The sequence below is a fragment of the Chinchilla lanigera genome, unplaced genomic scaffold (genome assembly GCF_000276665.1).
Source record: "Chinchilla lanigera isolate Chin_1 unplaced genomic scaffold, ChiLan1.0 scaffold00040, whole genome shotgun sequence".
Taxonomy (NCBI): domain Eukaryota; kingdom Metazoa; phylum Chordata; class Mammalia; order Rodentia; family Chinchillidae; genus Chinchilla; species Chinchilla lanigera.
In genome coordinates, this window is record NW_004955441.1 from 12,973,345 (window position 1) to 12,992,524 (window position 19,180).

Sequence of the window (19,180 nt, forward strand, 5' to 3'; positions counted from 1 at the left end):
TCCATGGGCAGAAATCTGGCTTCAGCTGCTGACCTCTGGCACTGGAGTCACAAGCAGACACCAGTACCCAAGTGCCCAGGACCCCCCAAGTGGTGGATTGGGGAACCTGATAGGAAGAAGCCAATGTAGAGAAATTCAGGAAGGGACAAGACTAAAAGCTAAGGGATCACAGTCCTGATATTTTCATTGCTTTGGTGCTTCTGATGCGAAAGCTGGAAAAAAAGCCAAATGGTAGCTTGAGTTAGTGTGAAGGACAGGAGTAGCATCCCCTTGGTCAGAAGCTAGGTCTGCGGGCAGGAGTGTCAGACGTGCTGGAGCTTTGCTTCCCTCCTTGTCTCAGAAAGGGCAAGTGTGCACTGAGGGTCGGGCGCGCACACAGGAGCAGGGAAACTTGGGATCTCTCAGTCCACCGCTCCCTGCAGGGTGACTTGAAGAGGATATGACCACACTCAGCCAGGAAACTCATCCCAGCTGGGGATATTTTGTCCAAAGCTGCCAACAGACATCCATACATCAGAAAGTATTTATTGAGTGCCTGTTATGGGTATTGCTTAGTGCACATCTCTGGGGACAGCAGAAATGCCAGGTAGTCTTATCTTTGAAGACTGTGGTCTGCTTGGGTAGAGAACCCCACACAGTGTACACCCACAGATGAGGTTAAGGATAGGAAGCTGGATAAGGTAGTAAGTGTCAAACAAGTAGAGACATGGCCAGCTTTGGGTGAGAGACCCGCCTTGCCTGGATAAGCAGAGGGAGGCTTGCACCAAAGAGGTCAGGCGAGCTTTGCATGGAAAGGTCAGTTGTATTTGGAGAGAATAAAAATTGAACAAACCGGTCTCTTAGTCACTTCCCTTTCATTGGTGAGTGGAACCCTGAGTCTGCTCTCGGGGTATCCAGCCAGCAAGTAGTGCGACACAGAGCACCCCTAACAACTCTGGGTGCAGAGAACCTCCTGCCCTTGACCTGGGGGAAACTCACAACCTTCCCTTCTGATGCCTCTCCGTTTCCTGCTCTCTCTAGCTCGTTGCTGGTGCCGAGTCCCCCCAGCCTGCTTCTGGAAGCTCCCCATCTGAGGAAGATCGATCCAAGTCAGCACCCACCTCCCCTTGTGACCAGGGTGAGACCCTCAGACCTCTCCTTCCCCCAGAGCCCTTCAGTGGAAGGACCAAGGAGGATGGAGCCGATCCGCCAGGGGTGTGGCCTTGGCAGTGGTCCTTGCACACTCTCTCCCTGCTGGTTCAACTCTTCTTCCACTCTGCAACACTCTCTGAGGGCTGGGCACTAGAAGGCAATGCTTTCCTTAAATTCCTTCCAGGCCAGGGTGAGAGAGAGCCAGTGCAGGTGATGTCAAGGTCCTTTACTTTCCCTGCTGCTCTCCCGGGCTCCAAGGGCAGGCAGGAAGAGGAGTGCAGCTCCTCCCCTCACCACTGGCCCCAGTGTCTGGCTATGGATGTTTTAGCCCCACCCCTTGCCCCATTCATCACACCCAGAACCTGACATCGGATTGAGCTGGAAGACGGATGGGAGAGGACATTTCGTGTCCCAGTCTGTGGGTAGGAATAGAAAGATGGAGTCGTAAAAGAAACAGAGAAATGAGGAGGATCCAGTCCTCCGCTTCAGCTCAGCTCTGGACCTCTCTTTCCATCTGAATATGCTCAAAGTAGGAAGTTCTACAGGCAAAATATGCACAAAAGTAATAACTTTGCAGAGTTATTGCAAAAGAATGCTGGGGCTGACCAGGGACTCTCACGTGTAAAGCCTTCTGCTCTGACGCCCAGCACCAAACCTCTGCGGAGGAGGAAGGACGAGCTTCCTAATGGTGTAGTTCCCGGATATTCGGTAACTCCTCTGCATTTCTGTTCCTAACTCCATGGCGGATGCTTGGTTACTGCCCCCAGGTTACAGGGTAAGACGGGAGCGGCCAGGGGTTGAAAGCTTTATCCCAAGATCAAGTACCAAGGTGGTGATAAGGGTGGGCTTGTGCTATCAAGTCCCACCTGGAGATCATCACTTGTGACCCGGCCCTTCTTACCCAGGAAAGAGAAAAACAGCCTCAGGGACCACGTCCGGATCCCAAGGCTACAAAATAATTGGTCTCAATTGTTCTTCATGTTGCTTCAGTTCACTTTCTGTCTCTTTATGTCCGAGAGATTTGACCCATTCATGAATTGTAGCTCTTATATCTTCATTCTGCCCTTGTCAGTACTGAGCCATCCTCTGGGAGCTTCAAGGAGACAGGGTGGATGGAAGGAGACCCAGGTGAGGGGCAAGGGCCCTGGTGTTCAGGCCTTGCTCCTGCCTAGCCTGCCCGCCACCTGGCTCAGCAAGACCCAGTGCCTCTCAGGGTGTGTCTGAGCATGCGAGAGGCCGGGATGTCCCAGCAGGGACGTGAGCGCTGGTGGATGGGATAGCCCTTTCCACAAGGTGTGGCTTTATCACCAAACAGAAGTGAGCTATTTTTCCTCTTTCTTCCCCTATGAGAACATAGACAATTTCTTCAAGCTTTGGCATCCTGAAAGTCTAGATTCTGCCTTCCGAAAGCAATTTAATAACAGATTTTTAGCTCTGTGGTAAGACTACTGTCAGACTTAGTGAAGACTGAGTACATTGCTGGGTCTGTATGTGGGGTGTCTGTAGACACAGAGGCTGTCTCCTCTCCCCTCCCAACACAACTACCCCAACCCAGGGCAGGGGAGCTCACTCCATATCTAGAAAGCTCTCCAAAATCCTAGGATGAGCTGCTACAGGCCTCAGTTCTTTGGAAAAGAAGCTTATAATCTCTCTGTCAAGAGATACTGGGTCACTCACACCCAATTCAGATTTCCAGGGGTAAATAGTCTCTGGTACTCTCTGTAATCCAAGTTATGAGTCTCTTTAAGAATGGGGTTATGCTTAAGATTCCTATTTCTACACACCTGAGTGCATGTGTTGGTGAATGAACAGCCAACTATAAAGTTTCTTCAAATAGAAAAAGTTAAGGTGTCAGTCCATGTGGGAAGCGATTCTTTTATTAATTAAAAGCCCATTGCCATTTTGCCATAGCTTGTTTGAGATTAAGTACCGGTTTTTAGAGTAAACCTAGCATCAGACCAAGTGAAGACCTTTAGAACCTATTGATGAGATAATTACATCAATTTGGCTGTGACAGTTGTTCTTGGTTAGCTGTTGTTTTACTCTTCAAAGGGGACTTGAAGGGCAGTTGCCCTGGTGACGCTGCAGAGTTCCTGAGACACCTGGCTTATTACGCTGCACCTAGAACTATGGACTAGGCTGCTCGCTGGAGGGGGCTGCCAGAGGGGGCGGGCTCTGGTGCAGTCTGAAGGAGTCCGCTGACAAGGAACACCTGAAGGGCAGGGACTCTTGTCTTCCCCTCTGTACTAAGGCCCCCATTGTGCATGAGGGGCTGGAGCATGGGTGTTCTCACAAAGTTCCTGGGTTGCTTGGATGCCACCTTCAGTTGGTTGCTGTGCAGAGCTGAGAGAGGGCTCCAAGAGGGTCCCCAGGAGGAGGGCTCGTGGGATGTGCACTAACGTAGTACTGTGTCTCATTACCCTTTGGCCCTAGAATTAAAAGAGCTTGAAAACAACATCCGGAAGGCCTTGTCATTTGACAACCGAGGAGAAGAGCACCGGGCATCGTCCACTGACGGCCACCTGTCCAGCCCTGGCGAGAATGGTGAAGTCCGGCAAGGCCAGGCCAAGCGCTTAGGCCTAGATGAGTTCAACTTCATCAAGGTGTTGGGCAAAGGCAGCTTTGGCAAGGTCTGTGGCAGTCGTGGGGAGCCCTGCTTATTTTCTGTACCCTGTGGCATTGCCTCTTCTGTTTGGTCAGTGAGGAACATCTCAGCCTGGTCTTTTCCTTCCTTTTTTAAAAATTAATTTTATTGGTGTACTTTTGACATATATAATGACCACATTTGCTGAAGGGGATTTGTACCTGTACATGATGTACCTTGATTCATCTTCTTTCCTCATTCCCCTCCCCTGCCTCCATCCCTTCTTCCCCTCCTTATTCATAAAAGGTTTGTTTCTATTTTTTTTTCCTTCTATTCTATCCATGCCCCTCCCCAGCTCCCCTTCCTATTTGAATATTTTATTTCTACTTCCCAGTGTCTGTCATTCATTTTGGTCTTATTTATGGCTTTGGATTCTCATACGAGAAGAATGCAATATTTAAACATGCATGTCTGACTTCACTTAAAAGTATGGTCTCAAGGTGCATCCATTTACTTATAAATGTCTCAAGTTTATCCTTCTTTATGGCAGAGTAGTACTTCACTGTATATGAAAGCCACATTTTCTTTATCCATTCATCCACTGATGGGCATTCAGACTGTTTCCAAGATTTGGCTATTACAAATTGTGTTGCTATAAACATGGGTGTGCATATATTGCTGTAGTACAATGCTTTTAACTCTTTTGGGAAGATACCAAGAAAGGGAATCACTGGGTCAAGTGAAACCTCTAGTTTTAGTTTTTTGAAGAATCTCCATACTGATTTCCATAGTGGTTATACCAATTTACATTCCCACCAACAGTGGGGAAAGGTTTCCCCCACAGCCCCACCAGCATTTGTTATTGCTTAATTTCTTGACAATAGCTGTTCCTTTTGGGGTGAGCTGAAATGTCATTGTTTTACTTTGCATTTCTCAAATGACCAGTGGTGTTGAACATTTTTTAAAATATTTATTTGCTGTTTGTACGTCTGCATCTGAGAAGTGTCTATTCATTTCAGGTGCCCATTTTTGGATTGGGCCTTTAAATTTGGGGGATGTAATTTTTTTGAATTCTTTATATTCTAGATAGTAGTCTTTTGTCTGAGGAATAGCTGGTAAAGACTTTTTCCCATTCTGTGGGTTGTCTCTTCACTTTGTTGGTGGCTTCTTTTGCTGTGCAGAAGCTTTGTAGTATGATGAAATCCCAGATGTTGACTCTTTGTGGTATATCCTGTGGGATCAGTTTTCTTTATAAAATCTTTTCCTACACCTATGTCTTCAAGCATTTTACCTGTTCTATCTTCCAGCAGATTTAATATTTCTGTTTTAATATTTAGATCTTTGATCCATTTAGATTTTAGTTTAGTGCATCGTGAGAGACACATGGGTCTGGGTTTATCTTTCCTTGTTGAGTGGGACCGGTGTCTTAGTTACTTTTCTCTCATTGCTGAGACCAATTACCCAACACCCAAAGTTAAAGGAGGGAAAGTTTATTTAGCTCACAGTTTGTGGAGGTTTCAGTCCGTAATCCGTAGGCTCCAGGGCAAGGTAGCACATAGAAGAGGGGCAACCATTCATGGTGGCAGAAGACAGCAAAGGCAACAAGGGAGAGCAGACAAGTCTCTTCCTGTCCCTATGTTGTGTCCAGTCTACCGGGATTAGGATGGTGCCAATCCAATCAGTGGACTGATCCAGCAATCATCCACCCTTAATCCCAGCACTGCACTAGGAATCAGTAACACATTCTAGATTTAGCTACTTCCGGGGGGCGGGGGGAAAGCCTATGTCCACAAGAGGCCTTGGGGAGACATCTAGACACAAACCATTAGAAAAGGGCGGAGCCCAAGCAGATAGGAGCCATTTCTATTGCTAATTGGGTGTGAGCCTTCACTGAGCTATATCCCAGCCTTTTTTTTTTTTTTTCTCTCCTGACACGAGGGTCTTGGGGAATTGCTCAGTTACTCAGGCTGGGCTTGCTTCCAAACTGTACCTCAGCTACAGAGCTGGGATTACCACACCCAGCTACGTTGCCTCTTCAAAATCAGTTTTTCTCATTCGTCCAGTGGGCTGAAATCGAGTGAGGTACCTTGCAGGTGAGGGAACACTTTGAAGGATTTAAAACGCTCTGCAGCAGACCCTGTGCAGCCAGCGAGCGTTTTGCAGAGCGTAGCAGACCAGCCGAGCTGCGCAGGACATGTGCGCATGCGCAAGCGCATCCCTGTGGCTGCTCCTCGCCAAGCCATCGCTGCCCTCCTGGCTGTGCGCTGCGCACAGGCTGTGCTGTGGACCGATGCGCGGCGCGACTGCCCTGTTCTGGAGTTGAATCCCGCCTTGTACCGGGCACACGTGAGCTGCACGTTCACCCCTGTGACTCATGGTAATAAAGACAAGCCATACCGTGTTGCAAAGATGAAACCTATGACCTGAAGATAGCGGAGCCTTCAACATGCTGCTGTGCATTTCTGGCTGCAAAGCACCAGACCAGCCGAAGATGGAAGACCCACAACGTGCCTTTATTCACAATGATATCTTTGAGTTTTCTAATTATTGGAAATTAAGAAGATGCAGACCAGAAGCTGAAGAAACTTCCGACGGATCAACAGGGTGTGGTGGCACCTGCCTGTAATCCCAGTACTTGAGAGGCTGAGGCAGGAAGATCGCAACAAGTTGGAGGCCAGCCTGGGCTACATAGTGAGCTCAAAACCAGCCTGAACTACATGGCAAGACTCTGAAAAATACCTATGAAGAACCTGACAGTCGAAAAGAGATGGATTCAAATTGTTCAAAATACACAGCTGAAGATAAGCAAAGATATCGGTCCATATATCTAAGACTTATATGGAGAGAAGGAAAACATATGGGCTCTGCTCACCGAATATTCATGTTCTTCAGTGCAAAATGGGGTGAAAGTTTAGAATTCAAGAAGACCCACTTCATAAAAGAGCAGTCTTTTCTTTGGGACCCAGTTGCTTTATAACGCTGTTGGATATATGAAAAAGATTCTCTTACATATTTTTACTCCTTCCTAACACCTATTCCCCTAGGTATTTTTTCCTCTATGGTCCTGATCTCTTAAACGTAATAGGACATTTATACCTCCTTGAGATAACATTTGCACTACATTCACAGTGGGAACAAGGACAAAATACTTTATATCTAGTATGAAAAAAAGAATGCACTCAGCATTCCACTGTCAATAATGGTACCAATACCCGTCTTCCTTCCTTTAGAGATGAGCCTGAATTCTGTTATTTCATTATGAAAACTCTGAGCATGAACTTTAGAGTCTGTCCTTAGTGAAGTTAGGATCTGGAGAAAATCTTGCCATGTAGGACTTTTAAAGTTAAATGTTATTTAACTGATGTTTCTGGCACTTAGTAGATATTCTCTTTATCCTCTGCATGTAACAAGAGAGTCAATTAACTATCTCTCCTCTTCGATGAGGGTCCCTGGCCTGGGGGCATTCTCCACATCCTGCTTCCTGCTGCAGGGAGGGGTTTTGCCTTTCTGTGTGCTTGCAGGTCAGCCCCCATGCTGATAGCTAGAGGAAGATGGAGATCCAGTTAGCACAGGAAGCTGGTTAGCATTGCAAGTCAGACTCTTTGATTTCCCCTTGCTCTTCTTAAAGCCATGCCTGGGGGGTGGGGGTCAGTAAGAGTCAGCTCTCTGGGATCCCACAGATCAGAGGCTCTGCTCTGAGGATTAGGGCTGCTGTGGAGTCACATGGCCTCACATGTCCTGTGGGTCAGTGTGCTGGCTGGCTGCAGGTCCATTCTTCTGTCCTCCAGAGGGAAGGGCTCTGGGAAATCCCCAGGGCCCTGGGCCTACTTTGTCCCCATCTCCCCTGCCCTATCTCATCCGGATATCACCTGGCAGGATAGTGACTGGGCTTTACTGAAGAGGCAGCAGGTGAAGCAATCACATTCTTTAGAGCCTGTCTAAATAACAAACAGACCCCAGGCCTCTTTCTTATGTGCGTGACTCAGGCTTGTGAGCTGGAATTGGTTGAATTTTGAGCAAGATTTTAAAAAATGAATCAAATGAGCACACTTAGAGTTTCCAGGGTATCATATGCCATAGGCCAGATGACTCTGGATGGTTTAGGCTGTTTCTTAGGGAAATTTGCACGCAAAGTTTGAGCCAGTTTAGAACTTGTATTTTATGTTGGTGGTGAAAAATCTTCAAGTTAACATCACGAATTCCCTTACTAAGTTTCTGAATTGCTGCCCTTTAGCTTTAACAACTGACAGTGGAATACTGTACTTACAAGTTAATTACTTAAAAAGAATGGCTTATGACATTTGTAGGTAAATGAGAACAGAAATATCGAACGATGGGAAAATGATAAAAAATGTCAAATGATAGACCTGTTATTCAGCCCCCTGGAGAAGGACTCAGCTTTCTAGTTCTATAGCTGTAGAAGAAACCATGAATAAAAACAGAGCAGATTTAAGTACATGAAGGTAAATGATTCTGTTCAATAGGAGAAAATAATAAAAAGTGTAAAACAAGTTAATACTAATTCAAAAAGCTTTCACAGAGAGCAGCCAGTCAGTTTCTTTATAGGATCGCATGTACAGATTTCTAAGAAATAATATAAGACAGCAAAAAAGTAGGAAAGAGATAAACAACTTATCCCAAAAGAAATACAATTAGAAAATAAGTAAGTACCTGTATCCACTATACTCAAGTTGCAAGTTTAATAAATACATATGAACATATGAATAATCATTGAACAGAGATACACTGAACTTTTTTCTTTGTCAGAGTACTGTGTCAAAGGGGCTGGGGATTTAGCTCAGCAGCAAAAGCGCTTGCCTGGCAAGCGCAAGGTCGTGAGTTCGGTTCCCGGTACCGGAGAAAAACCAAAAAAAAAAGAGTACTGTGTCAAAGATTAAAAATACATAAATAACTTCCAATAATTATATCAGGATGGGTAGCTTTCCTAAACATTTTTAATGCCACTATAATACTTAAAATCAAAGGAAAAAAGGAACTAGAAATTAGGTTGATTTATTTGGAGTTAACTTTTCAAAGTACTTGGCATTGTGTTTCCTCCTTTGAGTCCACATGCACGCACATGATGGGGACAATTTTGGTTCATTGCAGGTCATGTTGGCGGAACTCAAGGGCAAAGATGAAGTGTACGCTGTCAAAGTCTTAAAGAAGGACGTCATCCTTCAGGATGATGACGTGGACTGCACAATGACGGAGAAGAGGATTTTGGCTCTGGCACGGAAACACCCGTACCTAACTCAACTCTACTGCTGCTTCCAGACCAAGGTATGTTTACAGAGAGCTGTCTGACCGCTGTCTTCTGTCTCAAAAAGCATGGCAGGACATCATGGTACTCAGCTGTCATATAAAATATCAGTTTCAGACCCTCTGCGTTGGTCTCTCAAAGACTTTGGAAAGCAAAGTGGATTTTACCCTTGAAAAGATCAGGGTATGTTTGAACACCTTCTTCTTTGTGAAGGTCTTGGGATTTTCCATTCAAGGCTATGCTTGTGAAGGGATGAGGCAGTAAATGTAGCTGGGCAAAGCCAGATGGCTAAACTCAATGTTTGTGCTTTGGAAAAACCAACAGGTGTGGCTGATCCTTACTCTGCGGCTACCTTTCTATCTCTAGGCAGATCACCCAACTTCTATGCTGTTCTCAGGTCAAACAGAAAGGAGTAAAGGACACGCTAATCGCTTCTAATGTATGTAATGTCATATGAGGTAAAGGATGTAAACACATGCTTAAGATTCCTCAGTGAAATACAAACAAGGGGGCAGTTTCAAAGTTACCATGTGGTTGCCTGGGAACCAGAAGGTGGCAGTAAAGAAATGAAGATAGTCTAACTACATTATAGAGTCTCAGCCCTGATTTGTTACTTACTCTTGGTAAAGAAATACACACGCTCCTCGCAGAGCTGTTATTTTATTCTTTTCTGACGTGGAGATGGGGAATTAGGATGTTCCGTGGACTTGTAGCATTGGGCTTCTTTAGATAGCAATGACAAGCTCACCCAGAACTCTTCAAGTGTCCCTCTGGCATGCAGACCGGGAAAGAGACAGTCTGGGTGGTGACTTCTGGCCCTTTGCAGATACTCGCCACCATTTTTATACAAATGCCAGTCTTTCCATTTGGAATTTACCAATTATTCATTTGCACATTCAGTAAAGTTTTTTCCTATTTTATTGCCTCTCTCCCATGTGCCTGGTGCTGTGACAGGGGCTAGAGAGGCAGAGGTGAACAAGATCTGGGACTTCACAGTTTCTTAGAAAAAATATATTATGGTCCTAGAGACACTGTGAAGATGAAAGTCAGGGCCCATAGCTTGGGACCCTGCAATCTTGACCTCTCCTGGATTGTTTCAATGTGCATGTGTTTATTGAAGTCCCTGGGGGAAACCTGCAGTGAAAAATGAAAAAGATTACCTTTGATTAATCTATTATTTCCCAGTTTAATTGATCCCATGCCCCCCCCACACCACACACACAGCACCTATTCCAAGTTGAGTAATACAGATCCAATGGAATTTTTCTTATTTTTCCAATCTCTGAGGCAAATAACAAGTCTATTCTGAAAAATCTCCAAGTCATTTTGCTTATCTTTCAGGAATACTTATGTCTTTCCTTATGAAACTTAGAGTCCTCTACTGAATAAGAATCTATCCCTTTCTGAACTGGGCTTACCTATGTTTGATGTATATTATGTAATAGCAAGTATTTATAGGTTAATATGAGTTATGCATGTATATAGATGTAGAGTCCAATGTTGTCTTGGTTATTTTTTTCTTGTTGCTGAAACAAAATGCCTGAAATCCAAATTAAAGAGGGAAAGGTTTATTTAGCTCACAGTTGGTAGACGGTCCAGTCCATACTTGGCTGGCTCCAAGGCAGAGGGGCACATGGCAGAGGTCAACAGTTCATAGCAGAGGAAAACAGCAAAAGCAACAAGAGCTAAAAGGGAGGAGCACAAGAGAAGATTTTCTGTCTCTTATATTGTATGCAGGCGATCCACCCTACATCCATAATCCCAGCGCTAGACAATGAATCAATCACAAACTCTAGAAGTTTGTGTGAGGCTTTGGGGGGACATCTAGACACAAACCACAACAAAATGTGATAGCAGAGTCTCAACAATGGGGTCAACTTTCTTCTCTTCACCACTAGAGCAATAGTTCTAGATTAATGAGAAACGTATCATATCCTATCCTTATCTTCCATGGTACCTGTTATAGAACCTCACACCTGGGAAGTGCTCACTATCAGAAGTAGAGGCTTGGAGAATGTGTTTTGTTTTAGTATTAGGGATTGCACTGAGCTACATCCCCACTCCTTTATTTATTTTTATTTTGAGACAGGGTATTACTATGTTGTCCAGGCTGGGCTAGAATTTGTGATCCTTCTGCCTCAGCCTCCCAGAGTGCTGAGATTATAGGCATGTCCACAATGTTCAGATGAAGTTTTTTTTGTATTACCTCTTTTATTGTCCTTTATGTACCAGTGAGATAACTGGTTTTCAGAGAAGTTAAAATCTTTTGTCTACAAGACACTCCACAGTGGCAGAGTCAGGCCACTGGTATCTCATTTGGCCTCTGCGATCCCCCACTCCAGTGGACCTCTGCTCTGATACCCCTGCGCTACTCCGCTGTGCCCAAGCCAGCCCAGTGTCTTCTCTGTGGGAATTCTGCCACTTCTCTGTCCCTGCGATACATCTCCCGCTGCCGGGAGGTGGGGGTATGCCTAGACAGGGAGCCACACTGGCATTCTTTCTTTGAGCATACTCGGCTGGCTCCAAGGCAGAGGGGCACATGGCAGAGGTCAACAGTTCATAGCAGAGGAAAACAGCAAAAACAACAAGAGCTAAAAGGGAGGAACACAAGAGAAGATTTTCTGTCTCTTGTATTGCCAAAAGGCCCAGTATCCCGTCTGGTGAGAAGGACTGTGTGGTGAATGTGGGAAGCCCGCAGTTGAAAGTCGTCTTGGTGAATGAGGGAGGGAGGGGAATGCATGTCTTCAATGCCAGGAATGCCTCCTTAAACATTGTAGGTTCTTCATTGAGTAGCATCTTTTGAAACAAAAAATGGTATTGAACAACACCATGGGTTTCATTTATGGTAGAGTATCCTCAAGCTTATGTGGAACTGGGGCTTCAGGTGACTGGAGCCTGAAGATGGGAGGAGATTTGCCGACTAGAGATTTGCTGATCTTTTCCTCAGGCCAGAGTCAGGTGACCACAGGCAGAAGAGCAAGTGTGTGCCACCTTTCTCAGGCTCCTACTTAGGTGTTCTACTATTAGGAGAATACTTTGCTTTATGTGACTCCCATTTTTCTAAAATAAATCATACTGGTCTCAAAGAAGGACCTTGACTTACTGACAGAAGGAACCCTAAGAATAATCATTGTATAAACCCCCAGTTTAACATTTTTAAAAATGACTTTTCCTATGAAGACCAGAAGTCATGGTTTTAAAGAATAACTGTTAGTCACCTGACTGAGGTAGGTGCTGGGCGAGGAGTTATCAGCAGTAAGAAAACTGACTCACAAGTGAGAGGGTTGCTCAGTGCGGGAGCCCTAACTTCCCCAGCAAATGGCACTGGATAGTAGCGTTCTGCCTGGCATCCTCAAACCGTGAGGACTCAGGAATGGGTGCTCTTTGGGCTCCCAGTGACGGAAAGGTGCTCAAGCCAGGCTTTGAAAGATGGGGAAGATTTGGAAAGGATTTGAGGTGGGAAGTGGAGCTTCAATCTTGAGTTTCACTTTTTCCTCAAAATGAAAATACAGTTCCTTAGCCGCCAGGAACTTATTTTTAACTAAGACTAATGCATGAATCAGGAACATGAAGACCTGATTTGCAATCCTATTAAGATTTCTCTCATTCTTATTTAATTACAAAGTGCAAAGCACTGAGATTGTTAAGTCAGGTTTAATTATTTTTAGGTGAGCCTTAGTGTTCAGTGTGTAGGGGAAAATAGCTCTTCTGGAAACATCACCTTGAAAACTTCCAGATGGATTACACAGAGCTTTAGGCTGCATGCTACAAACAGGTTGCCTGCAAGACTTGGAAGTATGTACTGCGAGGGTCCCATGTCCCATATGGCAACTGATCAGTGTACTTTTTGCAAACACTTGGCGTGAAGCATGATGGCAGATGTGATGAAATCAAGTCTGGTCACCCAAGCCCACTGAATGAACGAGTCACTGTGATTCACTTGGGCTTTTCTGTCTTAAGCCTGCCTGCCCTTGGGTGAGGGGCTCTGGTCATTCCATGGGCCCTGTGATGACAAAAAGCAAATGACGTGACTCCAGCTTTCCAGGGATACTGAGATGGGGCCAACAGGCCAATGAATTGAGCCAACAACTATAATTTCAATCTAATTCGAACCATTCATTTGACCTGTGTTCCTACTCTGCTGTGTGCCCCTTAGGATGCTAGAGTAACCTGAACCAAGTGAGGGAATCTCCAGAACTCGACCCGGAAGCATGGGTTGCATAGAAAAGAGGGTAGAAGCCAAGAGACAGCGATGAAACCGAGGAAAATTATCCCCAATGTCACTTTCATCATTTCTCCAGTGCTAGGTAGATAGAACTCACCGCTGGGTGTCTGACTTCTTCAAAGTAAATGAAACAAGGAAGAAGTGGAAGAAAGGGAGGGGATTTGGAAAATAAGGAGAGACCTTCCTGCCCCTGCATAATCAGCTGCTGCTTGGAAGAGAGAGGACAGGGTAGGACTGGGAGCCCTCTTTATTGGCTGAGCAGCGGCAAGGTCAGGGATTACTGGAGAAGGGATGTAAGGAATGGCCTGTTCCAGGGTCTCACTCATCCACTGACTGCTCGGGATAAGAGCGCCACTGAGAGGTAGATTTGTTTTTGTAGTTACAGGAAATAAAATTCCCAGGCATTTTTAGATTCTGTGTATTTGTGTTTTATGATCCCCATTGCGAAACCATCCCCTCCAACTGGATCCCACAAAACCTGTCTTGAATAATTTCACCCCTGCTTTTTCCTCTGTAAAATGTCTAAGCTCCTATCCATCCCCCACCCTTTGGCATTTCCTGCCAGGCCTGGGAAGCCAAATCCTGGAGGGCTTTGCTGTGAAGGAAATGGGCTAAACTCTTACAGGATCTCCTTTGGCCAACCTCCCTGCCTGCCCTGGGGAAAATGCCACATGGAAAATCCTTAAAAAGCAACTGGAGACATTTTTCAAACTGAATTTAATAATCTCTCTGAGCTGGGGAGGGCCGCTAAGAATGAGTGTTGACAATGTAGGAGAAAACTTGTAGTTTCAAGGAACTCCAATGTTTATTTTTACTTTTTTTTTTTTTGTGGCACTGGAGATTGAACTGAGGGCCTTCATACTGAGCTACATTCTCAGTTCCTTTTTTACTTTTTGAGACAGGGTCTCTTAAATCGCTAAATTGCCCATGCAATTGGGTTCCTCTGCCTCAGCTTCCCAAAGTGCTGGGATTACAGGCGTGTGCCACACTAACACGGGTTTATGTTGACTGTTAAGGCCGAAGAACAGCAAACTCTAAAGCAAAAAGCAGCAACATGGTGAAAAATTAGGCCACTAGTAGATTTTTTTTAAACAGATGACAATGTCAGATCTAAAAGAGCTGAAGAAAGCAACTGAATGAAGTATGGGTTTCCTCCCTGCTACAGCACAGGGCCTGAAGCAGCAGCTTCTTCAGAGGAGTTGGAGGGGTTCTGACCAGGTGAGTTTGTCACGAGAGTGGAGGACTTTCTCAGAACCCTGAGTGAAGGGGCTGGGGATTTAGCTCAGCGGCACAGCACCTGCCTGGCAAGCGCAAGGTCGTGAGTTCGGTTCCTGGTACCAGAAAAAAAACCAAAAAAAAAACCAAAACAGAACCCTGAGTGGGATTGGGCAGCCCCCAGGGAATTGATACGGTTGCCAATCAAAGACTTGGGGTAGCAAAAGCCTGGGTAATAACGGCCCTAAGTGAAGTGAGTCTCTGGGGGAGGGTCAAGCTTAGTGTTGGCTGAATTGGTTATCCGAGGTACCAGGCCCTGAGAAACTATCTCCTTGCTGCTATGGACTGTCCTTGCCAGCAGCAGTGGCTTCTACGCAGCCACCCAGCACCTCTCAGGGAGGCCTTGGTGCCTGGGGCCCCTGGATCCCTGCAAGACATAGCAGAACTTTCACTGAGGAATGCGGTAGAAGTCAGTGAGAGGAGTATGCTCAAGGCATGAGCGTGGGCGTGGGTGCATGCGTGCTTACGTGCATGCGTGCTTACGTACGTGCGTGCGTGTGTGCGTGCTTGCGTAGAAGGGGACCCACGTGTAGACAGGTCCTGAGGGCTCCAGCTGGTCAGAATGAGTTTGCAAGTTTTCATAGCCAAGCAGGAGAGCAGGTGGCCTTCACCGAAGTCTGAGACCTAGCACGAGTTCCAAACGCACCTTCGGGCTGTATTCTCAGGCCCGCACCATCTTGCCTCCTGTAACTTCCTGCCTATTGGGACATCTTGCATTTGAATAGCACTGCTACTGTCAAAATTGCCCTCACTTAGCTCATTGCCCTCGCTCCTCCCTGATGAGGTTTCTGTGAGCTCCCTATGGTCACTCCCTGTTCTCTTTCCATTTTTTTTTTTTTTGATTATGGAATACACATGACATAAAATTTACTGTCTTAACTATTTTGTTAATTATTTTTATTTTTTAATTTATCTGGTTTGTTTATTATTACTGCCTTTTTGTTTTGTTTTGCTTTTTGAGGCAGGGTCTCACTATGTAGTTCAGGCTGGCCTTGAACTCACTATGTAGCACAGGTTGGCCTCGAACTCACAGCAGTCCTCCCTGCCTCAGCCTCCTGAGTGCAGGGATTACAGATGTGCACCCCTAGCCCTGCTCAAATTGTTGTTATTGTTGCTGGTTTCAAAAGAGCTTCTTGTTAAATTGCACCATCGGGCCTTGAACTCACAACCCTGCCTCAGCCTCCTGAGTAGCTGGGATTATAGGTGGATGCCACCATGCCTGACACTATCTTAACTATTTTTAAGTTATACAGTTCAGTAGGTTAAATACATTGATAATGTGCAATCATCATGCTCCATAACTCTCTTCATCTTGTAAAATTGAAACTATATGCCCACTGGGCAGTAACTCCTCAGTCTCCCTTCCCCCAGCTCATATGACAACTGTACTGTTGTCTGTGATTGTGAGTGCCTCAGATGAGTGGAACCATACAGCAATTTTCTTAGCATAATGTCCTCAATGTCAGAATCTTCTTCCTTTTTAAAGGCTGAGTAATATACCCCATTATTTTTTATATATTTAGCATAGTATAGTATTTTTATATAGTGTAGTATTTAGTATAGTATTTTTATATATTTAGTATTTAGTATATCCACTTACCTGTGGATAGGTCTTGGGCTGCTTCCACATTTTAGCTATTTTGAGGAATGCTGCTGTGAACATGGTATACAAATATATTTTGAGCTGGGCAGAGTTGTATACACCTGTAGTCCTAGCATTCTGGGATGCGGAGGCAGGAAGATTGCTTGTGCCCATGTGGTTTGAAACCACCTAGGCTACAATGGTAAAAAAAAAAAAAAAAAAATTGGGGCCGGGGATTTAGCTCAATGGCACAGTGCCTGCCTGGCAAGAGCAAAGTCGTGAGTTCGATTCCCGGTACCGGAAAAAAAAAAAAAAAAAATTGTTTTGAGATTCTGGTTTCAGCTCATTTGGATGCATACCCAGAAATGGGATTCCTGGATCATATGACCTGTGTTTAATTGTTAGAGGAACCACCATACTGTTTTCCACAGTGGCTGTACCTTTTCACATCCCCACCAAGAGAGTGAAAGGGTACCGGTCTCCCCACTACCTGCCAGCTCTCATCATTTTCTGGGTGTTTGGGGTAGTGACCATCCTGATGAGTATTTCCCTTCTTGGAGTTGTAATTTACATTTCCCTGATGAGGAGCCATCCCTCCTCTTTATAGATGAGAAAATAGGCCCAGTGAGGCCTTATAGTGTTTGTAGCTGAAGCCAGGCGGGAATTGAGGTTCCCCAACAGCTTTTGCTGTTCGCACTGTTTCCGCCTGAGTCTCCTCCCTCCTGCCCAAATTCTCAACCTCAGCTCTCCTCGCCTCCAAATCCCCTCTCTCCTGGGGCGCCCCTTACTGACACACGGAGAAGGGGTCTGAGGGAGACAGCTGTCTTACTTGGACTCGGTGAGATTGAAATGTAACAACAGTCAGTGCTCCTCGGCTGGTGAGACAGTCCGTCAGCCTTTTCTAGAAATGCCTGTGTTCTGAAAGGACAGGATGAATGAGAGGAGAAGGGATGGGTGCAGGGATTGTGCCCCAAATGAGCCAGAGCAGGACAGGCCCCTCATGCTTGTCTACTTAGCCACTGTTGAGCGTCCTCTGCTGTGTCATGAGATGCCACTCTGCAGGACCTAATTGTGAGCAGGAGCCAGGTGTCCTGTCCTCTTCAACTTGATGCCCCACAGGAATATATTTATTGCACTGCAACTCAAAAAATGCTGGCCTCTCTCTGGTGTCCAGAACTCGGTGCTTTGTTCTCCTTTGGAAATCCTTGGCTTCGTCTTTCAAAAAGTGGTTTGGCTTTTGGCTGGTTTGGTTTGGTTTGGTTGAGTTTTGAAGACAGGGTCTTGCCATGTATTCCAGGCTGGCCTGGAACTCACAGCGATCCTCCTGCCTTAGCCTCCTGAGTGCTGAAATTACAGGCATGTGCCATTATGCTCAGTTTCACATATATCTTTAATTCTTTGTCACAGGAGTATTTAGTCATTCGAGGAAATTTGGCAAAATACAGAAAAGGACAAAAAAGGATACAAGAATGTTTCAAATGACTATTACTAAAATTACGACATATATATTTGCACTTTTAAAAAAATAATGTATTTGTTCAAATATATTTATAAAGTTGGTGTCGTACTCTATGGTAACCTGTTTCACCTGGTAACATAGTGTGATGATTCCCCTTCATTCTCAGTAATCTTCAACCAAGTGGTTTCCAAGGGTCTGTAATATCCGGGCGCCTCTCCTAGAGAATTTCTCCATTCGGTGCTGCAAATAGCCAGCACATGCCTTCCAAGGGTAACAGTGGCAGTGAGTAGACCAGAATGCACTGTGCGGTGTGGCCGGGCGAGGGCATTGGTCTGTGCAACAACAGAGCTGCTTCCTCTATTTACATTTAGCTCTTTCTATAATGGAAACTTGAGTACAAATTGTAAATAACCCACCCGACTTGACGTAATATAGACTAAGAGCTAAATGCCTTTCACATTAAATATATACATAGGTGTTTTCTGATGGAGTTTTCCATCACTAAGGAATATATTTACTCATCCTCTGAGACTGTTTGCTTATTGTTCTAAAGCTGCTAGCTTTCAAGTGAGTTTTTCTGGCGGTGCCTATGTTGCTGCAGTATGTGTGTGTGCACCTGTGTGTCTTGCCATGGCAGGGGACCTTTACGCACCTCCATCTGCAGGAATCCCCAGTCTCGGGTGCTTAGTAGTCTAAGCAAGATAGTATTGGAAGGAAGGACTTCACTTCAAAAGTGAAGTGAACAACTTATAACTTCCAGTGAGATGGTCAGGTGAGTCTGGATGGTTTTACCTGCCATGATGTGTACTCTGATGTTCTGATGCAGGCATCGTTTCTGGAAGGTTTGCATTACAGATCTCCTCCTATTGGTAAAATGGGCACATTCCAGAGGTTTGGGTGGAGATGGGGTTTTGGAAACAGATTCAGGACTAGCAGTTCTCGTATATTCTGTATGAGCTCTTTAGTCTTTAGTTTGGTTGTAGCCCTAATAGAACAACATACCGGTAGGTAGGAGCATGTGTTTGAACTTCAGGCCCACTGCTGACAGATAGGAGGCTGCTCTAGAGAGAATATGACTGGGATATAGCACTGTTCTGTTGACAGTGAGGATCTGCTCTGTGCCAGAACCTTTTCAAGTGTCACTGATATAACTGGGACGTGGACTCTGGTGTTCAAGGAGCAATGGTATATATTAACTGGTGGCTAGGAGTGAAGACACTATTTGATAGAGGAAGCGAAGTCTGATACGGTTGAGCATCTACTAGGTTGTGAACCTTGTAGAGTTAATTCCATAAACCTTTCCCAAGTCCGATGGGGCCTGGGTATTGTCCCCAGTTCTTTGGGCAGACAAGGAAGCTGGGGCTCAGGAAGGCTCAGCCTCCTGGTCAGGACGACACAGGGACAAGTGATCCAACGGGGATCCAGAACAGCAGTCCTCACCCTTGCCTCCTGTGGCAGAGAAGGACCACCATGGGCTGGGGGGATGACCGATGCAGTCTTCTGGGTTGTTGCTGAGGCAAGGGGAAAAGAAAGATGCAGCAAGTTTCGGGGCAGGGCAAGAAGAAGTTTGCAGGAATGGGCTCCCAAGGGCAGAATGTCCTAGAACATCAGGCACATGCTGCGGACCTGTGAGAAAGACAAAGTGGTGAGATTTTGGCTGA

At 45.5% G+C, this 19,180-nt stretch overlaps 1 protein-coding gene across 3 annotated transcripts in view; it reads left to right on the top strand.

Annotated features, from left to right (window-relative positions):
• Prkce (protein kinase C, epsilon) overlaps positions 1-19,180 on the top strand; it is a 499,694-nt gene that overhangs the window by 330,642 nt on the left and 149,872 nt on the right. For all 3 annotated transcript variants that reach the window (XM_013517553.1, XM_013517554.1, XM_005390971.2), the window contains 3 exons: positions 1,021-1,117; positions 3,565-3,761; positions 8,825-8,998. In XM_013517553.1, coding sequence (XP_013373007.1) covers positions 1,021-1,117; positions 3,565-3,761; positions 8,825-8,998 — 468 coding nt within the window. The remainder of the gene's footprint in view (positions 1-1,020; positions 1,118-3,564; positions 3,762-8,824; positions 8,999-19,180) is intronic.